The following is a 22561-nucleotide window of genomic DNA, read 5'->3' as shown; positions in this document are numbered from 1 at the left end:
ACCCCTAGGTGTGTCAGCGGTTGCCATGTGTGAGCCTGACCTTCCTAATACTGTACTTGAAGAGGATCCTCCTTCCACCATTTGTGTGCCCTCTGCAAATGTGGGGATGAGCAGCACAAGTCAACATGCTGATGTAAAAATCGAGGATGCTTCTGTGGAAATGCACCAGGAGGATGAGGAGGATATTTACATAGTTGGCGATAACAAGGATGATGAGGATGTTGATGATCATATTGATGGTGAGGATGTTTGTGTAAAAACTGTAAATCAGGCAACAGTTATTGCCCATGATGGGAAAAATCCCATTGTTGCTATGCCTGGGCAAAGCTCCAAAACATCCACTTCTCATGTGTGGAATTATTTCCACCCAAATCCAGACAACCTTTGCCAAGCCATTTGTAACCGTTGCCATGTAACAGTGAGTAGAGGTAAGGACCTTAACCATCTACGAACCTCCTCCCTGTTACGTCACTTGCAGCGCATTCATCAAATTGGAAAGGGTACTTAAAATTCTGAAACTTTGGGGACAAAAAACCGAACAACAATCAGTCCAGTGTCACCTAGCTGCTCCCTTCTATCTGGATCTAAGCGCCTGCAATCTCCACCACCAACACCTGCATCATCATCAACATCCTCATTCGTGATCGGAAGTAGTCCTGCATCCAATTCCATAAGAATGACTGACTCCTCTCCTATCCGTGGTTCCCTAGAAGGATCTTTGAGTGCTACGCCTGTTGCTGCTGCTTGGGGTGGATCTTCATCACAGAAAGGGACCAAGAAGATTACTACTAGTAGTAATTAAATAAAAACAATTGACTATTAAACAGTCCTTTGATAGAGGAAGTAAGTATAACAGCTGTCACCCAGTTTCACAGTGGATCACTGACTCCATGACGGCTGTACTAGTATTAGATGGTGAAATAATATAAAATGAGGATGATAGTGTGGAGGAAGTGCAAAAGGAGGATGGAGAAATTTGTGTCCTATTTGACGCTAATGAAGATGTTGATGATGAGAATGTTATTTGCGTAAATCAGTCACCAGTGGCAGCAGTTCTTGCTCATGATAAAAAGAAAGCCAGAAAAGCCACGTCTTGGGTGTGGAATTATTTTAATCTTAATTCTGAGAACAGTTGTGAAAGCATCTGTTCCATTTGTAAAGCCGAAGTTAGCAGAGGAAGGGACGTTAACCATCTAGGCACCTCCTCCCTTTTACGTCATTTGCAGTGAGTTCATGCAATTTGTTTAACAAAATTATAATAACTTGTAAATTAATAACAAGCAGTCCAGTATCAGCTGCCAGCAGTTTGGACCAGCACATGCAATCTCCACCACCAACACCTGCATCATCATCAACATCCTCATTCGTGATCGGAAGTAGTCTTGCATCCAATTCCATAAGAATGACTGACTCCTCTCCTATCCGTGGTTCCCTAGAAGGATTCTTGAGTGCTACGCCTGTTGCTGCTGCTGGGGGTGGATCTTCATCACAGAAAGGGGCCAAGAAGATTACTACTAGTAGTAATTAAAAAAAAACAATTGACTATTAAACAGTCCTTTGATAGAAGTAAGTATAACAGCTGTCACCCAGTTTCACAGCGGATCACTGACTCCATGACAGCAGTGCTAGTATTAGATAGTGAAATAATATAAAATGAGGATTATAGTGTGGAGGAAGTGCAAAAGGAGGAGGGAGAAATTTGTGTCCTATCTGACGCTAATGAGGATGTTGATGATGAGGATGTTATTTGCGTAAATCAGCCACCAGTGGCAGCAGTTCTTGCTCATGATAAAAAGCCAGAAAAGCCACGTCTTGGGTGTGGAATTATTTTAATCTTAATTCTGACAACAGTTGTGAAAGCATCTGTTCCATTTGTAAAGCCAAAGTTAGCAGAGGAAGGGACGTTAACCATCTAGGCACCTCCTCCCTTTTACGTCATTTGCAGCGAGTTCATGCAATTTGTTTAACAAAATTATAATAACTTGTAAATTAATAACAAGCAGTCCAGTATCAGCTACCAGCAGTTTGGACCAGCACATGCAATCTCCACCACCAACACCCTCATCATCAACCTCCTCCTTAATAATTGAAGGTAGTCCTTCCAAAAAATGTTTTGTGGGGCCCAAACAAACCAAAGAGTTCAGCTACGAAACTGTCAGTCCTAGTGGCTAAAGTGCTTGGTTTGTTAAACTGTGCATGTCCTTTGTAATATCCCACATAAGAGTGGGTGGGAGGGACATTCCATTCTGCACCTCTTTCCTTTACATTTTGCACAATTTGGGGCATTGCCGACTGACATTATTATAGTTTATTGAACTGCCATCCTGTCTGCCACTGCTGTGCGGCAATGTGTCATAGATGTCTGATATTTTTTTAAACTGCCGTGCATTTGTGCCGCTGCTCTGTCGCTTACTTTAGCCAGCCAGCTCCCTGCAGCCTTTGGCCTATATTGGTGAAAAATAGTGAAATCAATATTGTGAGCTGTGAGGTGGTTAAAAATGCCTAGAAATGCCTGAAAATCATCGTTATTAAGGTTAGACCAAAAACAGGCCCAAATTATGTGGTTTTAGCTGTTTATATAATTTTTTGGAGAAAAAATACAGATCCAAAACCAAAACACCAAGGATAAAGATCCAAATCCAAAACACAAAGAGATACAGATCCAAAACCAAAACACGGGGGTCGGCGCACATCTCTAATGCTAATCTCACCCTTTGTGCTAGAAGGTGCGATGGAGTGTACGAGCAGTGATACGCCGACGTTCAGGCTGCATGGTGTGTGCATTAATGATGGAGTTTGTAAACGCACCAACATCGATGGAACATTGGTTGCAGCATCGACATTTGTGGTAGCCTAGGGTCTACTCTAGCTACACTCAAAGCCAACTAAGGGCCGTATACAATTAACCGCGAAAAAGTCCCGTCCTTTTTCGCCTGCCGGACTTTCCGCCTACATCTCGTGTTTTAGGAGAAAACCCCTTCCGTGCGCGCGGCCGCTTTTCGCCCTATTCAATTCCAAAGGACGCGAAAACGCCTCCCGGCGAAACTCAAACAGGCGAAAAGTGCTGTCAGATTTGGCGAAATCAGCCTGACACCCCCCAAAAGATGCACTGACATGGGGGATCACTATGGATACCCTCGAATAGCCCTGCTGAAGGTATTTGATGTGCTGAAATGTTCTCAATTGCTGCTATATAGCGTCATTGCACAAGTGGTGAAGAATAGCATTTAGTAGGGTTTTTTTTGCAAAAATAAGTAGTCCCAGCAAATTTGGGGTACATGAAAATGGGTGCAAGGATGGTTAAAAATCGTTAAACTGAGGGTTTTAAAAAACGCACCTTCAGCAAGCATCTGCAATCAAAAAAACAGCTTGGGCATACTTGGGGGACCCCCTGGAGTCTATTTCGCTAGTTTTTAAGTTTGTCCCCCAACTTTGGACTTTTTCGCCCCCAAAATGAAATTACTTTTCTGGGATGATCTAAAGGGATTTTTTTTTACTTTTTTTGACGCAGTTTACCTTTGGGGGACTGTCCCAAGACTGCAGGGGTGTTCCCGCAACTTTGCACCCCAAACCCCCAATTCTGCACTTTTTTTCGCCTGCATTCAGAGGCAAATCTTTTCCGCTGGTTACAAGGCGCAGTCTTTGGAATTGAATACGGCGAAAAGTCTTTGGAATTGAATACGGGGATAAGTTCTCGCTTGGCGAAATTACGTCACCGTCGAAAACTTTTCACCGAAAATGGCTTATCACGGCTAATTGAATACGGCCCTAAATGTGGCCTCTGAAGCTGTGGATTTGTGACTGGGAACGTAGCAGCGTGACACTCCCATAACACACCCATGATTTTTGGGATCACTTTAGGTCACCACCCTGATACACCCGGGGATCGCAAACCCCTTCTCAAGTGTTATTGATTCTATACACAAGTGCAAACGAGACCGCTCATTGCTTCGCACATGTGCAGTAAGGGTTTTCGAGACTTTTCGCGCATGCGCAGTAGCAAGACATCGCCACTACGACCATCTCCGAATTTTGCCCATACTGCGCAGGCTCAGTATGTTGGGTATAAAAACAAGGAGACACCGGCAGGCACTGGCTGTCTGGTTTTTCCATTTAAATGATTGCCGCTTTAAAACTTCAGACAGACTCACCAGAATGGTGCCAATGCCTGCATCTCACAGGCTACATTTCTCCCTAGGAATGACATGTACAGATGTACTGTCATAAGTTGTCAGTGACTTGGGGAAGTCGGAAAAGACCAGGTAACAGTAAATGGACAGATACAGTACTGCCCTCTTTTTAAACTCTACAAGGAATTAATTTCTAGGGGCGGAGGGAGGAGGAAGAATCTTATTCCCAGTGTCACCTGGAAATTCTAAAATGAACAAGACAGTTGTATTACACATTTGCACCTAGTAACAATAGTTAATAATGCAAAAGCAATGCAGTTAGTATCAAAGAATGCTAAAATATACCTAATTTGCAAAACTACTGTATCTTCCAGTGACAGATTTGCATCAGTATCATTCATCGACCATATGTTATTAGCTGTGTGGTGTGGGTGGACGGTAGGCTGGGGGCACCAAGGTGAGTCTTTGAATGAAAGCCTAGCTTCATCTACGAATGGCCATCAAACAGTGATGGCAACACTGCCAACGTGAGAACCCTTGTGATGGCTACATAACCATTGATAGTTATATGGTGCACATACGCAGATGAGGACAGGAAATCGCAGCACTGCAACTTTTGTGCCTATGCGAACACCGCATCCTGTCCACAGCTGCACTGAAAACATGCACTGGGATTCCAAATCATCGATTGTATTTGGCCGATGTCGAATACTTTAACCATTGATAGCAGATAGCCAATGGTTCTCTGCCACCTATGGACGAGTGGGAGACAATTTTTTTTTTAATCTAGATGGGATGGATCTTAGTCCCGCCTCTGCTAAGCCCCACCCGTTTTTTATTGGCCTGCGGCCCGCCATTCCCCGCCGCTGCATTGGCCATTGAGAGTTGCAAACCATCGATGGTTCAACATGGATGGTTTGTGTGCCATCTATGGTAACCACCGAAGGACCCATCGATGGTAACCATTAATGGACACCCCTCCGATGGCCATCCCTAACATTAGCGGAAGGAATTTTGTGATGGCTGGAAATCCTGGTATTAATGTACCAGGAAGATCGATGGTTGCTAACGATCGGCTTCCGATGTCCATCCCTAGCTTCACCCCTGCTTTTAAGACTAAACTTGTCTCACAAGCTTGTCCCTACTTTAAAGTTCCCTACATAAGGGGATTCTGGCAGACTGCCTAACAAACAGTGCATCACAATAGACATGCAGCTGACAGGGGCGAATACAGACATCCATTCAGGGTGCAAATACTGAAGAGGATCTATCCATTACCATTCTCAAGGGCTACATGGTAACAGAAACTCTACAGCTGCTGCTGTGGGCAAAGTCTATTGTCCTGTGACGTCACTGAGTGCGCCGGTCCGACAGCAACAACGTCATTGTGAAACCCGCCTATCTCCAGCCATTGCTGGGCTAAATCGCGGGTACTGACGCTGCTGCTCTTTGGCGGCGAAAAGATGGCTACCGGCGGCCCGGCGAGAGCAAGCGAAGAGGCCGTGGAGGAAGAAGAGGAGGAGGAAGAGGCCGGCGAGGAAGAAGAGGAGGAGTACTCCTTCCTGCCGCTGGTGCACGACATCATCAAATGGTAATAAGCATAAATACTGCCACTGCGCATGCGCTGCCACTGCACTGCGACTTCCCTGCGCCTCTTTCGGAGTCAGCACTGTGTGGGACATTTCCTGAACTTACACTGGCTTATAATGGGTGGGACTACAAGTCCCAGCATCCCTCTCTCCACAGACATTATACAGTACTGTACAGGGCTTCTCTAACCAAACTCAGAGTAATATACAGCATTACCCAGCTCCTTCTGCAGCAATTACCAGAGTGTAGTGTGGAGAGTCATGGCCTGATCTATCTATCTATCTATCTATCTATCTATCTATCTATCTATCTATCTATCTATCTATCTATCATCAATGTCATATCTATCATCAATGTCATAACTATCTACCTATGTCACATCTATCTCTAACATCAATGTCACATCTATCTATATCTATCTATCATCAATGTCCTATCTATCATCAATGTCATAACTATCTATGTCACATCTATCTCTATCATCAATGTCACATCTATCTATCTATCATCAATGTCACATCTATCTATATCAATCATCAATGTCATATCTATCAATCATCAATGTCACATCTATCTATCTCTATCAATCATCGATGTCACATCCCACGTCATCTTCAGATGGTGTAAGCTGCGGGGACCAAGTTCCGGAAATGCGCATTCTGGAAACTGGTAAATTTGATGGCATCGCATTCCCCATACAAACCTGTGGGAGTTGCGGTACTGGCGGAAATGGAGGGCAACAGCAGTTATTGGAGATATTTGCTGCGATCCCTCCATAATACATCTGGGGGTTACTTTATAATTATAGGAATACAACGCAAATATCAAATGATAAATGGGCCCCTAAAAAAGCAATTGTTCTGAAACACCTAGCAACCAATCTGATATATCCCTTTTAGTTGACTTAGGCTGGGTACACATTAGACTACTGGCAATCTTGCCGATGGCTGGGGCAATATACCTCTGCCCTGGACCATGCAAGATTACCGGCACACACTAGATTGAATGAACAATTGAATGATCAGTCGTTCTGTCCTTCATTAATATGCACTGCACCGCATGCGTTATCGTGTGATTGGCCATGCAGCAGGGCCAATCACTCTATCTCCATGTGACCTGCGGGAGTACACCATAGCGGGTACACATTAATTTGTACCCAGCCTAATAGAAATGGACACCTGGTTGCTATAGGTTACTTCAGAGCTATGCTCACGTTTTGTTAATAAATAAACCTGCTTTGAGTGGAAAAAACACCTTCTAAAATGAAAAGGATGTTTCCATGTAGTAAAATGCAGACTTACCTGCGTCCTCTTAGAATCACCGCAATCCATGACTAAAAATGATTCCACAAATCAGCTGAAAATATATTTTTTTAACCTTTTTTATTCTACAATTGTATTTTTTATTTAAAGCAGCAATCCCACATTATAAGGTTAATAATTTATTTTTTTTCTTACTTAGCATGTTAGGTACCTTTTTAGGCTAGTATTTTTCTTAGCTGTCCTTCTTCAAATCATTGTGACCTTTTTCAGATATTGCTAGGATGGCGCAAAGTATGGCTGCCAGTCACACACCTCGCAGCATGTCATGTGACGGTGGAGGAGGCCAATGATTTTAAAGTACATATAGCTCAGAAGCCTGTCATGGTAGTCCTTATTAATTAGCAGCCTGAAGAAACTGAGGAACATATTGACTACAAGATTCTTCTTAATACCTTTTTGTATTCTTTTTCTTTTTTTCATGGGATTTCTCCTTTAAAATATACATGCCAGCAACACATGTCTGATGCAAATTTTTTTCTGTGTCAAACTAATATTTAGCCTCTCAATTCACTAGAAATTAGTGATATTGTTGAGGCAGGAGGCACAGTGAGGCACAGTTTGCCTCCTGCCCCTATGATTTTGCTAGTTCATAATGAATTGATCAGCGGAATGTTGGCTCAGCCCACAGGATGGCTGCTTCTGTGGTGTCTAGGTGATTGTTACCCTTTAAGACCTTAGGGGCTGTATTCAATTTGGAGCGAAAAGCCGTTTTCGGCAAAACTTTTTCGCCGATGACGTCATTTCCACAGATTTCACTTATCCCCGTATTCAATTTTTGCGTCTTTTTGCCGGTGTGAAAACTCAATCCAATGTAATAGGAGATAAAGTTACGCCTATGAATACCCGGCAGAAAAAAAGTGCAGATTTGGGGTGCGGAGGTACGGAAACCACCCTGCTCCCTTTGGACACCCTCCTTGACGCTATCTCCGTCAAAAAACGCTAAGCAAACCCACAAAGGACACCCCAAAAAAGCACTTTGAAAAAGTGGGTGAAAAATTTCAAAGTGGGGGTACAACTTCAAAAACTAGCGAAATAGCCTTTGGGGGGGTCTGGAAGTACGGGGGGAGGTTTTTTTTGGATTGCGGGTGTTTGCTGAAGGTGCGTTTTTGGTGCTTTTAAATGCTTCACTTTAGCGATTTTTACATATGCTTGCTCCCATTTTCATGTACCCCAAATTTGATGGGAATACTTATTTTGGCCAAAAAAGTTGCTAAATGCTGTTCTTCACCCCTGTCCCAAAGACACTAAATAGCTCCTATTGAGACCATTCAAAGACCCCAAACACCTTTTGCAGGGCTATTCGGGGTTACCCATAGTGAACCCCCATGTCAGAGCATCTTTAGGGGGGTGTCAGGCTGATTTCCCCAAAAATTACAGGACTTTTTGCCGAGCTAGTTTTCGCTGGGTCCCGTTTTCGCCAATTTGGAATTGAATACGGGGATACGCGGGGACGCCTGCGATATGTTTTCGATGGCAAAACCTGGGCAGCACAGATGGTGTAATGGTTAGCATTACTGCCTCACAGCACTGAGGTCATGGGTTCGATTTCCACCATGGCCCTATCTGTGTGGAGTTTGTATATTCTCCCTGTGCTTGCCTGGGTTTCCTCTGGTTACTTCGGTTTCCTCCCACATTACATGGTAGGTTAATTGGCTCCCAACAAAAATTAACTCTAGTGTGTATGTGTGTATGTGTGTATGTGTGAGCGCATGTGATAGGGAACATAGAGTGTAAGCTCCACTGGGGCAGGGACTGATGTGAGTGGCCAAATATTTTCTGTAAAGCGCTGCGGAATATGTGTGCGCTATATAAATAACTGGTAATAAATAAAACCTCCGATGACGGCTAAAAGTCCGACAACGGACTTTTCGCTCCAAATTGAATAAGGCCCAAAGTCACAAACCTATGATGGGGGAAACTAGGTTTAAGTGTAATCCTCAAAACTGGACCAGTAAATGTGGAGTGTACAATTTGCTAAGGACCTGTCCTGTTTATAATAATATGCTGGTATAATAAGTAGGTTGTTGGTGCCATTGTGGACCTGAAGTTTCATCGTACTATAGAGGCCATGAGTTCTCAGCGTATGACCTTGTGTAAATTCTATGTTGGGAACGCCTCATCGGCAGAGATTAATAACTGTAATACAGGTCACCCTCATAACATGCCCAGCATGCTTATTATGAAGACAATCGAAATATCATTTTGTAATAATTAAACATGCCCTACAGTGTGGCGTCAATTATTCTGAGACATCTGCACCTCCCTATACTGCTAACAGGTGTTACCCTCTAGTTGTCTCTATTACTGTAGCTGTTAATTCACTTTTATAAGTGTTGGGACTAAATAATTTTGAGTAGCCCCCCCCCCCCCCCCACCACCACCACAATTATTACTTTGTACCCAGGAGGGTCATTTATTTAAAGGATATGTCTATCCTGTGTATTTATTAAAATGTACCAGGTGTGGTGTGATGTTACGGTCGCTACATCGTGACAGCCTTGCGCAGCCAGCGTGCAATACGAACGGTGGCTGGGGTTATTTAAGGTTGGTAGATAGTTTTAATCGTTGTACGTACTTTGCATCGTCAGATGGCTTTCATATTGCAAGCAGAATAAGTGATTTAAAAATGGAAGCGGTTTAATGTAAACAGAGGTAACCGGTGCCTACAATATCATTGTTGGATACACTCTATTAGAGAGTGTATCCAACACTATAGCACCAATGAAATTAAAAGTATTGGGGATCCACCTGCAAAAACATAAATAAATACAGATTAAGGTAAATTATATTAAAATCAATCTGTGACTCTGGTCTTGTGGAACTGCAAGTCCCAGCTGGAAAGCCACAGGGCCTGCGTCAGAGCGTTCAGCGCTCAGGCCCATGTCTTGTTTGTCTGCTATCACAGCTGTTGCGGAGTAATACACCAAGCCGGCACGTTGTCTGCTAGACACAGGTGACTCAAATTATATAAATATGAATCCGTGCTGTGAGTGTGTCTCCTTTGCGTAGGCCTCTAAAGAATGCATATGAAAGACAATAGTCTACGTCTGGCGGCAGATCTCTATCTAGGATCCTGGATTCGGGGAGCGTAGGATAAACTTCTCACTACAAAAACAAGCGAGTTTACATAAGTGTAAATACAGAGCGGCAGCCGTTAATCTAAGAGGCGATGCCGTCCCGCTTACAGGGGCAGAGATTGTAATAAGTGGATATTTTGTTTTCAGTTAGAAAATAATTTCTGGATAATGCACAACGTAATGGCAGCAGGTAATCTGGATCATTTAGATTCGAAGTGTGAATCCCCGGCTGTATAATCGCGTTTCTGCCGGTCTGTCGGTTATTGACGCAGTAAAGGTGATCTCTTAAAGTAGTACATATAGTATAGTATTTCATTTTTGCATCACCAGTTTGGATTTGTAACCACTAATGACCTGAGATATATGCGCTTTCCTGACCAGAATGTTCTACAATAATAATAATAATAGCATTTGTAATGCTTGACCCTACTGTTTCCCAGATTTGGAGGAGGTTTGTAGAACCGTGCCTAAAATAAAAATGCAAAACATGATCCCTACATTTTCCCAGGGATACGGAGAGTGCCAGTGGGCACTGATGGTGACAGCTAATACACCAAGCGCACGTACGTTCATACAGATGCCTATGGGTAAATATCCACATTTATTTCTGCGCACGCTAGGAGAGCGCAATTACAGATAACTTGTGTTCAACTCTGCTGCAGCCGCGATGCGTTTAGTGAAAGTTGCAGGGGGACGTGTGCAAAGCTGGTAATCTGCCCCCCTCTACTGACTTCAGACAGCTGTGCATTTCTGATTGGAAAACAGCCTTGTTCTAAGAATTTCCTCTCTCTCTCTCTCTGTGTCTCTCTCTCTGTCTCTCTCCAGCATGGACAAAGACAGCCAGGATGTTTACCAGGAGCTAAACGAGGTGAAGAACAAGTTCCAGGTGATGAGGAAGCAAATCGGCAACATGCAAGGGATCGATATGAGTGTGGAGCAACAGCAGCAGCTCCTCCAGAACCTGCGAGCACAGGTGCAGACCAAGAACGAGCTGCTGCAGAAGTACAAGGGTCTCTGCATGTTTGAGATCCCCAAGGACTAGACCACTGGTCATAGTTGTTAACATGGGCTCTATGGCGGGGTCAGAAGCCACAGACGATCCATTAGGCTCTAACTGGAACAGGTGCTGTCATTTAGGAGGATGGCCGACCGTAGACTACAGCTCAACCGGATGAGCAGTCTGGAGACACCATATACGGCCATAGCTTAACCCCTCAACGTAGAATATATCTGCAAATTGAAAAGCAGTACATTGCACCCATAACACATCATTGGGGAACTGCTGGGTAATGCTGTCAGCGCCAGGGTTAGCGCAGATTAAACCCCCATATGAACGCTGTCATTTATTTTTATATTATATGTATGTATTGTTTCAAAATACACATGGCCAAGAGCCTGTAATATTGTGCTCAGTGTCTTTAAATGTATTATGAGGTGATTTCAGCAATCATTAAGTTATCTCTCATATGAGGCAATTTAGTGTTCATTCTAGCACCCTGCACCTGTCACAACTTGTGCAGGTCCTCTTTCCTGCCTGGGGTGTTGTCTATGCTCTACAGACCAGTGTGTGCTAGAAGCACCAGAGCAGAGAGCGACACCCCTGGCAGGAAAATGGAACTGCACAGCTTGTGACAGGTGCAGGGTGCTAGAATGAACACTAGTAATTAATAGTTGTCGTATAAGGATGGAGGTGATTTTTCCCTTACGGATATTAAGGTGACAACCTAAGCTGCACATTGCATTGGCGGTATCTTCAGTAAGGATCATTCTATATTGAAGCAGCTATAATGACAGGCTGATATTTGTGGATATTGTCAGTAATGTTCCACTTTAAGAGCCAACAGATAACTAGTCAAAGTGTAGGCAGCCATTTTGTGGTCTGAGCCTATATACGTGAGCATTCAGCCAATCCTATTACTGGGAAACAGTGACATCACAAATATTCATGAGGGTGACCATTAATTATAAGGATCCTAACCTTGCCACTATCAGTCCAGCCCTCCACCATTTTGAGGTGACGGTACACTATAAAATTTGGGCGGTGGTGACAGAAGTTTACAGGAGGTGATTTCTCTCTTACTTGTCTGGCACTCTTACCAGTTGGCCTAGCCCTGTTCCTTAAGACGTCAATGATTACGTTAATCAAGCAAGTTAATCAACAGTTGTATATAATTTACATGTCTTAGAATGAAAGTTCTTGGAAGAAACCATACAGGTAGCGGAAGAGCAATGACCAGTGACATTATAATGCTGTGAGGTAACGTCAGACTGTATCTCAGGTTGAGCAGAGAGCCTGGGCTCAGGCATACAGATAACTAATCTTCAGCTCTGGTACTAACTCTGGACCTTAGCCGTACTTTCCATTAGTCATTGTATATTGTGTGTAGCACTCAGTGTTTTACATTGAGTGTTTGATGGCTTAGTGACGAGTTGCTTGGAAGCGTTGAGGAGTGCCGGGGAAGGGAGGGGGTATATCTGGAACGTCAATTACCTCTCTAAACGTAATTTCCATCCCATAGTAAATCATGGCAGCATGCGTAGTATTTAGTGATGTTCAGTCTGTACTGTTCCTCTCCCACTCACAATTGACCTCCATTCTTTCCAAAAGGTGGGTGAGCATCTTTACATCCGTCGTTTACAGTTATCATCTGTTCCAGCTGCTTCAATGTCACCTTTATTCATTATTATTATTATTATTATATGTATTTTTTCAGGGCCGGCTGTAGGGGTGTTTGACCAGTGCGGTCGCACAGGGGCGTCACCCATAAAGGGCACACCCCTCCCCAACGTCCTGATTTCAGCGGGACAGTACTGTCCTGCTGTTCCATCCGTGGGCTGAAGTGGCCCGCGGGTGGTCAAATCGGGAGGTTGGGGACCCCCACCATCACAGCTGTGTGGTGGTGCCGGACCCCCGGAGTGTGCATGCGCGCTGCATCCATTCACTGACAGGAGAGGGCTGGGGGAAGCCCAGCAAGTGATAGAGGGCTGGTCTTTACCCCCAGCATGGTGGCATTTGGAGGCAAGCCATGCGGACACGCCTCCAAATAATGTTACGTAGGGGGCATGGCCTATGGTAACGAGGCCACGCGTGCGATTGCAGGGCGCTGCTTACTGGGCCGGCACAGTGTGCTCAGACCCCTGGAGCCGGCCCTGTATTTTTTTTAAAGCGATAAAATTGTCCCAGCATCCATTGGAAGCCCGTTTTTACATTTGTGACATTGCTCATTGGTAAGACTGAGGGCCTGACTCAGACCCGGACGCTATTTGCGTCCACTCGCTGGCTAAAAGGGGACGGCTATTTAAATCATGCTCTCGCACTGCGTCGCGTAAAGCCGCCCACTAAGTAATAGCGAGCGGCGGCACTATGCGCTCACACCTGTATAAAGACGCCCCTTTGCCACTCGCAACACACGTCATCTCCGGCATTTGTAGGATTAATCGGGAACATCGGAGCAGCTTGCAGCGCTTGTGGTAGCCTTCTACCACCACAACATTGCGAGCAGTTCAGGCTAAAATACAACCCAGTCACGAGTGTAATGACGCTACTTTGCTAATTATGCACACCCATTAAACGCCGTTCTGACGGTCGGGCACGCCTGCGTTCGCACATCACACCCCCGTTTTAAAGCACCTTCCCCTGCTACCACCCACAAACGGCACTATCTGTCACTCAAAATAGCGGCCCGACTGCGGGCTACGGGCGAGCACTTTCCCATCGCAATGACTGGTTCGCGCACTCGCATTGTGACGCATGCGCAGATTGCAAAAAAAGCATAGCGTCCGGGTCTGAGTCAGGCCCTGAATTCTCATAAGAATATATAGCAGCCAGTCACCAAATACACAATTCTCATCCTGCACAATCCACCTTAGTTTGGATATTTGCTTTTTTTATTATTATTTTACAGGGCAAAGCTTTGCAGGCGGGGGCGTAAGGGTCCTTAGACCTGGCACGGTGCAATTCGATTTGCTATAAAGAGGGAACAGGCGGGGGCAAAAGGGTCCTTAGACCTGACATGGTGCAATTCGATTTGCTATAAAGAGGGAACAGGCGGGGGCGAAAGGGTCCTTAGACCTGACACGGTGAAATTCGATTTGCTATAAAGAGGGACGAGGCGAAAGGGTCCTTAGACCTGACACGGTGAAATTCGATTTGCTATAAAGAGGGACGAGGCGAAAGGGTCCTTAGACCTGACACGGTGAAATTCGATTTGCTATAAAGAGGGAGGAGGCGAAAGGGTCCTTAGACCTGACACGATGCAATTAATTTACTATAAAGAGGTAACTTGGAACATATGCAAATCTAGGGGGCAATAGCCCGCAACTTACAGGCATCGGAACGTTTCCAGCGAGTCTGCCTTCTAAATCATTGGGCTGATCAGCTATCCTTTGTACCGGCATGTATGCAGGCAGATGTGGGGAGCATAGAGGAAAATGCACCCCCCAGCCTCCCTCGCCTCCCTCCGCCAAGCTCACATCCTCATGTCCCACATAATTAGTGCTGAGATCTCTTGCGTATTCAATGATTAGCTCGATCATATGATACTGCGCAGCCTGTTCCTGACGGCACGTGCGGCGCAGGGAAAGAGTTAATGTGACTGTGAAAGTACAGTAAGGTAAGTCCTTATTATGTGCTGCGAGTTTTGTTCTTTAATCCCACACACAGTACAGGGAGAACCTGAGGATTACACTGAACATAAAAACACCATTAAATGCCCATTAAAACTGTTCGTGGGAGCAGCAAATGATCTGCCGCTGTAATAGATTAATACTAATAATGATGGGGTGCAGCCAGGGCGGAGACTCCTACACGTGGCGCGGCTTTTCTGTCCATGAAAGCACATGTTTAATGCAGAGTTCTACACCCACTTGTACAAGAAGGAGTCAAAATAATGTTGTTGGTGCAGCTGGTGTTATGGTTCAAAGCAGGTTGTGTGTGTTTGTGTTATATAAGGGCGTCTCTGCAACCTGTACCTTGTCCATCTGCTATTTGCTATAATGGGGCTTAAGCTGCGTATCCACTAGACGAGAAAAATGAGCGATTACGATATCGTTCATTAATCGCGCAGTACAATGCCGACAACGACCAGCGATGCGCGCTCCCGCTGGCCGTTGCCGGTAGCTGTCATCGCCTGAACATGCGGGCTTAACTGCCGATATCGACAGGTTGTGCATGTTCGGGGATGAGGGAGGGTGCCTGCACTGAATGACATATCGCTCAGTGTGGGCACAATGGACCTCATTCAGGGGCGGTCGTTAGTTGCAAGCGGTCGCACTGAATCAGGGCGGCCGTTTGCATCCTGAACTACCGCCTCCTTGTCGATCGTGAAGTTGTGGGTTACCACCCACAGCTTAACGACCGACCAAGTTGATGGTCGCGATGGTGATCGGGGCTTACAACCAGACCCTAAGGTTGGGTCTGGGCACTCATAAGCCCCAGGGAGCTTTCTTCGCTGATGGAGCAGGAAGCTCCCCACTGACATCACTGATGTCAGTGCGGCCGCCCACAAAACGGTATGCGTTCATTAAGGAACGCCTCAGTTTTGGAAACCACCCCCCCAGCCCGCCTACCAAACGGGGTGAGCTGTTGATCAACATCGACAGCCGCCCCTTTGGTAGCGAGCTCTGGAGCGACAGTTTCTCTGTCGCTCCGGGGCTTGCGCACACGCAGTGCGGCAGCTGCGCATGCGCAGGACTAACCATCGAGTCGGTTACGAGCGCATCGGCACTTGAGATGGACTCTGAATCAGGCCTAATATCCACTGCACAGGATGTTGAATGATTACAATGTTGTAATCGTACAGTCGTTCCACGCTCGTGTAATGGATACGCACCTTTAGGATATGGACTGTGGACATCGGTGCTATCGCCGCACATCAGCCAGTCACCCAGCATTTACAACAAGTCTGACTTGCCGCAGACACTGTAAGTCTCCTCGCACGCAGAGAGCTGTCATGCTGCGTATGCAGTCACGGTGGCTAATTTATGCACGCCCAGGAAACGGCGTCCAAACGGACACACGCCTGCGTTTTTTCCGACCAGCTGCCCCCCGACACAACACCAAATGCTATTAGCCTTTCACTCACTTTGCAATGGACTCCTCTGTGCGTCCATAGTCACAGTGCGATTGCTGCGCAAATGCAGTGTGGTTCATACGCATGCGGGATAATAAACAATCAGTCGATGTGCATCCATAATCGCATTTGCGTACTGAATCAGGTCCTGTGTCAAATACATTAAAAAAAAAAATTACATTTAAAAAAACCAAAGTAACAAGTGTAGGAGCACTTAAGGTGCATACATACGGAACAATATATCGTAACGAGATGAATGATAACGATATCGTTCAACAATATATATCATTTTGTGTGTATGCAATGAACGACCAATGACGCGCACTCCCGCTGGACGATATCGTCCGTCGGGCATGCATGCAGGCCAACCTGGACAATATCGTTCGTATTTCATAGGGGTTTGTGATCGTTGGTGATATCTTTGATGTGTGGATGAACAATATCGTTCATCCAGCACACCAGGAATTTCAGGGAGATCGTTCAGCGATATCTGATAAAGATCGATTTAAAATCGATGTGTTTCTGGGGCTAAATTACACATTTAACAAACACAAAAAAAAAAGAAAAATCAAAAATGGTCTGTTAGTAAATGTGTGATGCTCCAGAAACATAAAATCGATGTTGATCGATTTTAAATTGATCAAAACCGACCTTTAGTACATATACCCCTAAGCTTCTTGTTTTTACATCATGTGACAGTGGGATTACCCTGGGGACAGAGGTCCTGATTCAGAGCCGGACGCTATTTGCGCTCGCTCAGAAAAAGGGGCCGGCTATTTAAATTGACCGCTCACTCTTTGCGGTCTGTTGACGCCTCTATGTGTGAGCGAGCGAACGAAACATGCGCTCGCTATTTTGTAAAGATGCCCACTGGCCGCTCGCATCCTACGTCATCTCCGCTATTTATTAGATTAATCGAGTACATCGAAAGGCGTCTGAACTGCTCGCAGTGCATGTGGTAGGATTTTCCTACTGCAATCATGCGAACAGTTCAGGCTAAGAGACAACCAAGTGACGTGGTCGATGACGCTGCTTTGTTAATTATGCACACCCTTAAAACGCCCGTTTTGACCGTTTGGCACGCCTGCGTTCGGATCTCCACTCCCCGTTTTCAAGCACCTTCCCCTGTTACCACCCACAAACACCTCATCCTGTCACTCAAATTAGCAGGCATTCGCTATTTTGCGAGCGCTCGATTTCTGACCGCACTGACTGGTTGGCGCATGCGCATTATGACCCATACGCATGCGCAGATGTGCGAACATCGCTCAGAGCGAACGAGCGGCCGCTTACGAGTGGCTCTGAATCAGGCCCAGAAACCCACAATAATCTTCAGATTAGCCCGTGCTGTGTTGAGGGGACACGGCCATAGAGAATTGGGGTAAAGCTGCATACACAAGGTACGATCTGCACAACCAACGATATCGCTGAACGATCTCCCTTGAACTTTTCTGTAGTGCAGTACAAACGATATTGGGTGTACACACTGATAGATATCGATGATCGATATCTTTCAATGAAGTCATCCTGCCACTTCTCTGAACATACAAATCGTGATGTAATCGTCCACATTCTCCTGCATGTACGGACGACCATAGAGATCGTTGGACGTTCGTTGGTCGGTCACTGCATAAAAATGAACTATATAAACAATTTATCGTTGAACGTTATTGTTCATTGATATCGTACCGTGTTTACGCACCTAAGGGGTTTATAGGCAATTCCGCTGTAGAAGCTGCAGTACGAGGGGCTGCATTTAGGGCCTTGTAACTGATATTGGGCATTTTAATATAAGCAGGACGCCTTATAGTGTCTTTGCATCCTGCTTTATAGTGCTATGATGTGTTTCTTTATTTTGCTACTGTCCTCTAAGTCAGTAAAGTTGGGTGCCAAACCTTATTAGTTACTGATGTTGGAGAACCTTACAGACATAAATGATAAGGAATTGGACATTAATAACCCTGCAAGTAGTCGCAACAGCTACAGAATATTATATTTTATCCATAGGAGATATATATTTTTTATTTTGCAATACAGAGAGTAGAAGCTACTACTGTTCCTGTTACCCCTGTATTGGCTGTCTAAGAGGGCCACAGGTTCAATTATATTGATTAATTGCCCGAATATAGCTGTACATAAACAGGTTTACAGCTTAATATAACTCCTCTCGGCTCTACAGAAAAACCCTTATATAAAATTCACACACCTGCTCCAACAATATTATGTTATCCTTTTACAAGGGGGTGTAGCTATCTGCACTAAACGTGCTTTCATGAGAGGACTCCACGTGGAGCAGTCCCCACCCCGGCTTGTCCCCATCATCATTATTAATCAGGGTAGATCATATTACAGTTTCAAAGAACCTTTAATCCTGGCACCTAGTGGTCCGACAGAGTAAAGTATTATCTAGTAAACCTGACACCTCGTGTTTAAATACAACATGGGACTGGCAGCCTACGTCTGGCCGTGTTGTTGCTGTAGCAGCACACTCCATTGGAACAGTTACAGCTGTACTATGCTCTCCCTGCTGGCACTTGTAGTTCGATTACATCTGGATTTGCAATCTGCCTAAGCCTCTACTTACAGCTGTGTACTGTTTCCTAGTATTTCTAACACTGTAATTCCCCTGTGTGGCCAGTTGGTGGCGCCATGTGACAAGTTAGTAGATTTGTTACTCCATTGAAGTTGATTAAGATTTGTGCTCTTGTTTCTAGTATATTAGGAAGTTTAAGTATTATAGTAAATTAAAGGGGAAAGGGGGGGGGGGTACGTATAGTGCAGATTAACCACCATTATATATTCAAAGGCAAACTGAGCTATCTTTTGGACTAATCTATGCATTTTAAACCACCTATTACTGCAGGGAATTGGTGGGCGGCGGGATTCCGGTGTCGGTATATCGGCACCCGGGATCCAGACCGCCGGTAAACTAACTATATCCCTACTGCAGAGCTCGCTCTTTTGCTATATAACCATAGAGTCTGCAGGATCGTTACTTCAAGTGCCAAGGTACAAATCGCAGGTTAATAGTTTATGGATATTCACACATCTTTGGTGAAAACCACTATGCCTGTGTAGTCAGACACATCACTTTTAAAATGATAGTTAGCAGTGAAACCTCCATTGTAAACATAGATAAGAAAATTAAAAGCTTATAGCAGGTGAGTTATTAGTCCCACGGCTTGGTTATGGCTGATGCTATATCAACTTAAATGCACTGGGAAAGCCATGTATTTGTCTGCATAATGACTAGGACACACGTGTACAATTGAATTGTTTTATTGCGTAAAAAAATAAAATTTAAGACACGACAATGAAATGTATAACAAAGTATAAACAGGTGGATTTGTTCCGATCCATTTACAATACTTAAGTAGAGTGCACAAGGCACAGTGTAAACAAGAGTCTGCAAAGTCTGCACACCGTATACACAGCCCATCGGCTTCTCGCCACTCCCCCAATGCTTAGTCCAGATTTTAACCCCACGGGGGGAGAGCGGCGTATAACTCAAAGAAGTGTGTAAATCAATATTTACTGAGTCCATATACACCTCTCGTCTGTCCCTTCACAGAAATTCACTTAGACAGGTGGGATATCACCGTCCAATCAGAATCAGCGCTGCAAGGCTGGCCTCTCCTTTCCGCAACAGCCTCGGCGGCCCGACCAGCCATCGGAAGGCACGGGGGGGAAAAGTGGATCCCCTCTACGGACATGCCTCCTTGGTTCGGCGTCTTCAAAAAATGCCCAGATCTTTTGTTTCTCTATGTATATATTTATAAAGGCTTCTCGGCCATAGTTACGGCGTTCCTAGCTTATGACACATCGCTCCTTGTCCTTACTCTGGCCACCTCCAATCGCCTTCTCCCTTATGTACATTAAATCACTGTGGATGCTGGGTCTGCGGGCGAACGGAGCTACAATGCCATAGGCATTCCCATCCTCTTTCACTTTCTTGCCCTTGATGGACTTTTTGTGCAAGATCTCACAGTACTGGACGGACACCTTGCGGTGGAGGTCGGGGCTCATCTCACTGGGGAGCTTGGCCATGGTAAAGAGCGCCTGGAACATCTCATCCAGCTGGGAGTTTTTCTTAGCAGATACTTCAAAGTAGGAGCAGTTATTGTCCACACCGACCAACTGCTCGATCTCATGAGCCTGGACCTCCCGGTAGAAGTCCCGGTCCCCCTTGTTGCCACAGATCACCAGGGGCACGTCTATGTTTTCCTTGGTCTTGTTCTTGAGGCAGGACTTGGTCTCAATGATCTGTTGCTTTAAACGTTGGACCTCTTCAAAGGAGTCTCTATTGTCCAGACTGAAGACCAGTATAAAGACATCACCTGAGGGAAAGAAGGACAGGTTAGTATCAAGGTGAGGAGCATATCGGGCACAATAAGACATGAATAGGATACTGCTAACACTTAGTATTGATGGGTGACTGAGGGGCTTACACAGCAAAGCTTGAGGGTCTCACGAGTTAATGATATTGCAGCTCAGTAGAGGCAATCATCTGCCAGGAGGGCTGCTACACTCATTATGAAAGCATTAAAATACAACAGAGGAAGGCATCACTGAGGCTGGCTGGTACATGTAGTTCCAGGACAACTAGAGAGAGAGATTGGTGTTCTAGCTTAGATCTACGGCTACATGCAAGTCTTTGCACAACACTACCATGCTCTGCAGTCCTAGCACAGTTTCAGGCTATGCAGAAAGTCCTAGCAGAGCACTAACATGCTCTGCAGCAAGTCCCAGGGCAGCAGTAAGAAGCTCTGCAGAATGCCCGTGCACGGAGCAGTAACGTGCTCTGCAGAGCGGGTAGGTGCACAGCCAGGGTCTGGGTACTCACCGGTGAGAATGGAGAGTCTCCGCATGGCAGGGAAGGGGTGGTTGCCTGAGGTGTCCAGGATGTCCAGCTGGTAGACCTCCCCGCGGATGCTGTAGAACTTGCGGTGGAAGTCCTCTATGGTCGGGGTGTACTGCTCCTCGAAGCGGCCGCTGAGGAAGCGGGAGACGATGGAGGTCTTGCCCACCTTGGAGGAGCCCAGGATGACCATGCGGTAGCAGTTCTTGGCCGGGATGTCCAGCTCGGTGTCGTTGGGGCACATCTTCTTGATCATGGTGGTCAGTCTGTCTTTGACTGTGCAGGGAGCTGTGTTACTGAGCAGCATTAGATGCAGTACTGAGAGAAGGAACTGGCTGCTCTGCTGCCTGCAGCGCCTTATATAGTGCCGGGACCCCGCCCCCCTCCTTCTGCGTCACTGACCCGGAGAGTTCTGCCACAGACGGCACTGACACTGTTTAGGAGGGCTCATCAATGACTGTCTATTATGGGAGAGAACAACACTGATGTACAGGCTCTGCATGCATCTATAGGGGATCACAGCACAGGTTCTGCATGCATCTATGAGATCACAGCACAGGTTCTGTATGCATCTATAGGGGATCACAGCACAAGTTCTGCATGCATCTATAGGAGATCACAGCACAGGTTCTGTATGCATCTATAGGAGATCACAGCACAGGTTCTGTATTCATCTATAGGAGATCACAGCACAGGCTCTGCATGCATCTATAGGGGATCACAGCACAAGTTCTGCATGCATCTATAGGAGATCACAGCACAGGTTCTGTATTCATCTATAGGAGATCACAGCACAGGTTCTGTAGTCATCTATAGGAGATCACAGCACAGGTTCTGTATGCATCTATAGGAGATCACAGCACAGGTTCTGTATTCATCTATAGGAGATCACAGCACAGGTTCTGCATACATCTAGGAGATCACAGCACAGGCTCTGCATACATCTAGGAGATCATAGCACTGGCTCTGCATGCATCTATAGGAGATAATAGCACAAGTTCTGCATGCATCTATAGGAGATAATAGCACAGGTTCTGCATGCATCTATAGGAGATCACAGCACAGGCTCTGCATTCATCTATAGGAGATCACAGCACAGGTTCTGCATGCATCTTTAGGGGATCACAGCCCAGGCTCTGCATTCATTTATAGGAGACCACAGCGCAGGCTCTGCATCATGCATTTATATTTCTAGGGGACCACAACACTTGCTCTGCATGCATATATATAGGGGACTACAGCACAGACTCTGCACACCGATCACAGTATAGGCTCTGCATGCACCTATATGGGACCATAGCATAGGCTCTGTATGCATCTTTAGGGGATCACAGTACAGGCTCTGCTGTATGCATATTTAGGGAATCACAGCACAGGTTCTGCGGCATGCATCTAGAGGGCACTACCACACTGATATACAGGCTGCTTGCATTTTTGAAGGATCACAACAGCAATATACACAGAACAGGCTCTGCATGCATCTATATGAGACTAGAGCACAGCAGCTATTAAG

The 22561-nt window shown here is 45.5% G+C and overlaps 2 protein-coding genes across 2 annotated transcripts; one reads left to right on the top strand and one right to left on the bottom strand.

The window, feature by feature from the left end:
- The first annotated feature begins 5452 nt into the window (after positions 1-5452).
- MED9 (mediator complex subunit 9) lies at positions 5453-11527 on the top strand. The gene is made up of 2 exons (XM_088448073.1): positions 5453-5721; positions 10945-11527. The coding sequence occupies exons 1-2, from the start codon at positions 5594-5596 to the stop codon at positions 11159-11161; spliced, it is 345 nt and encodes a 114-aa protein (XP_088304199.1). The 5' UTR covers positions 5453-5593; the 3' UTR covers positions 11162-11527.
- A 7926-nt stretch (positions 11528-19453) lies between these two features.
- On the bottom strand, positions 19454-21368 carry RASD1 (ras related dexamethasone induced 1). Its single transcript, XM_088448072.1, has 2 exons — positions 21034-21368; positions 19454-20527 (listed from the first exon to the last, which is right to left on the bottom strand). Exons 1-2 carry the CDS (start codon positions 21353-21355, stop codon positions 19998-20000), a joined length of 852 nt encoding a protein of 283 aa, XP_088304198.1. The 5' UTR covers positions 21356-21368; the 3' UTR covers positions 19454-19997.
- Positions 21369-22561: the final 1193 nt, after the last annotated feature.

This window comes from Taudactylus pleione, unplaced genomic scaffold (genome assembly GCF_031769625.1).
Source record: "Taudactylus pleione unplaced genomic scaffold, aTauple2 ptg000451l, whole genome shotgun sequence".
Lineage (NCBI taxonomy): Eukaryota > Metazoa > Chordata > Amphibia > Anura > Myobatrachidae > Taudactylus > Taudactylus pleione.
The sequence above is the reverse complement of the archived record's forward strand: the minus strand, read 5'-3'. Positions and strand labels throughout refer to the sequence as shown.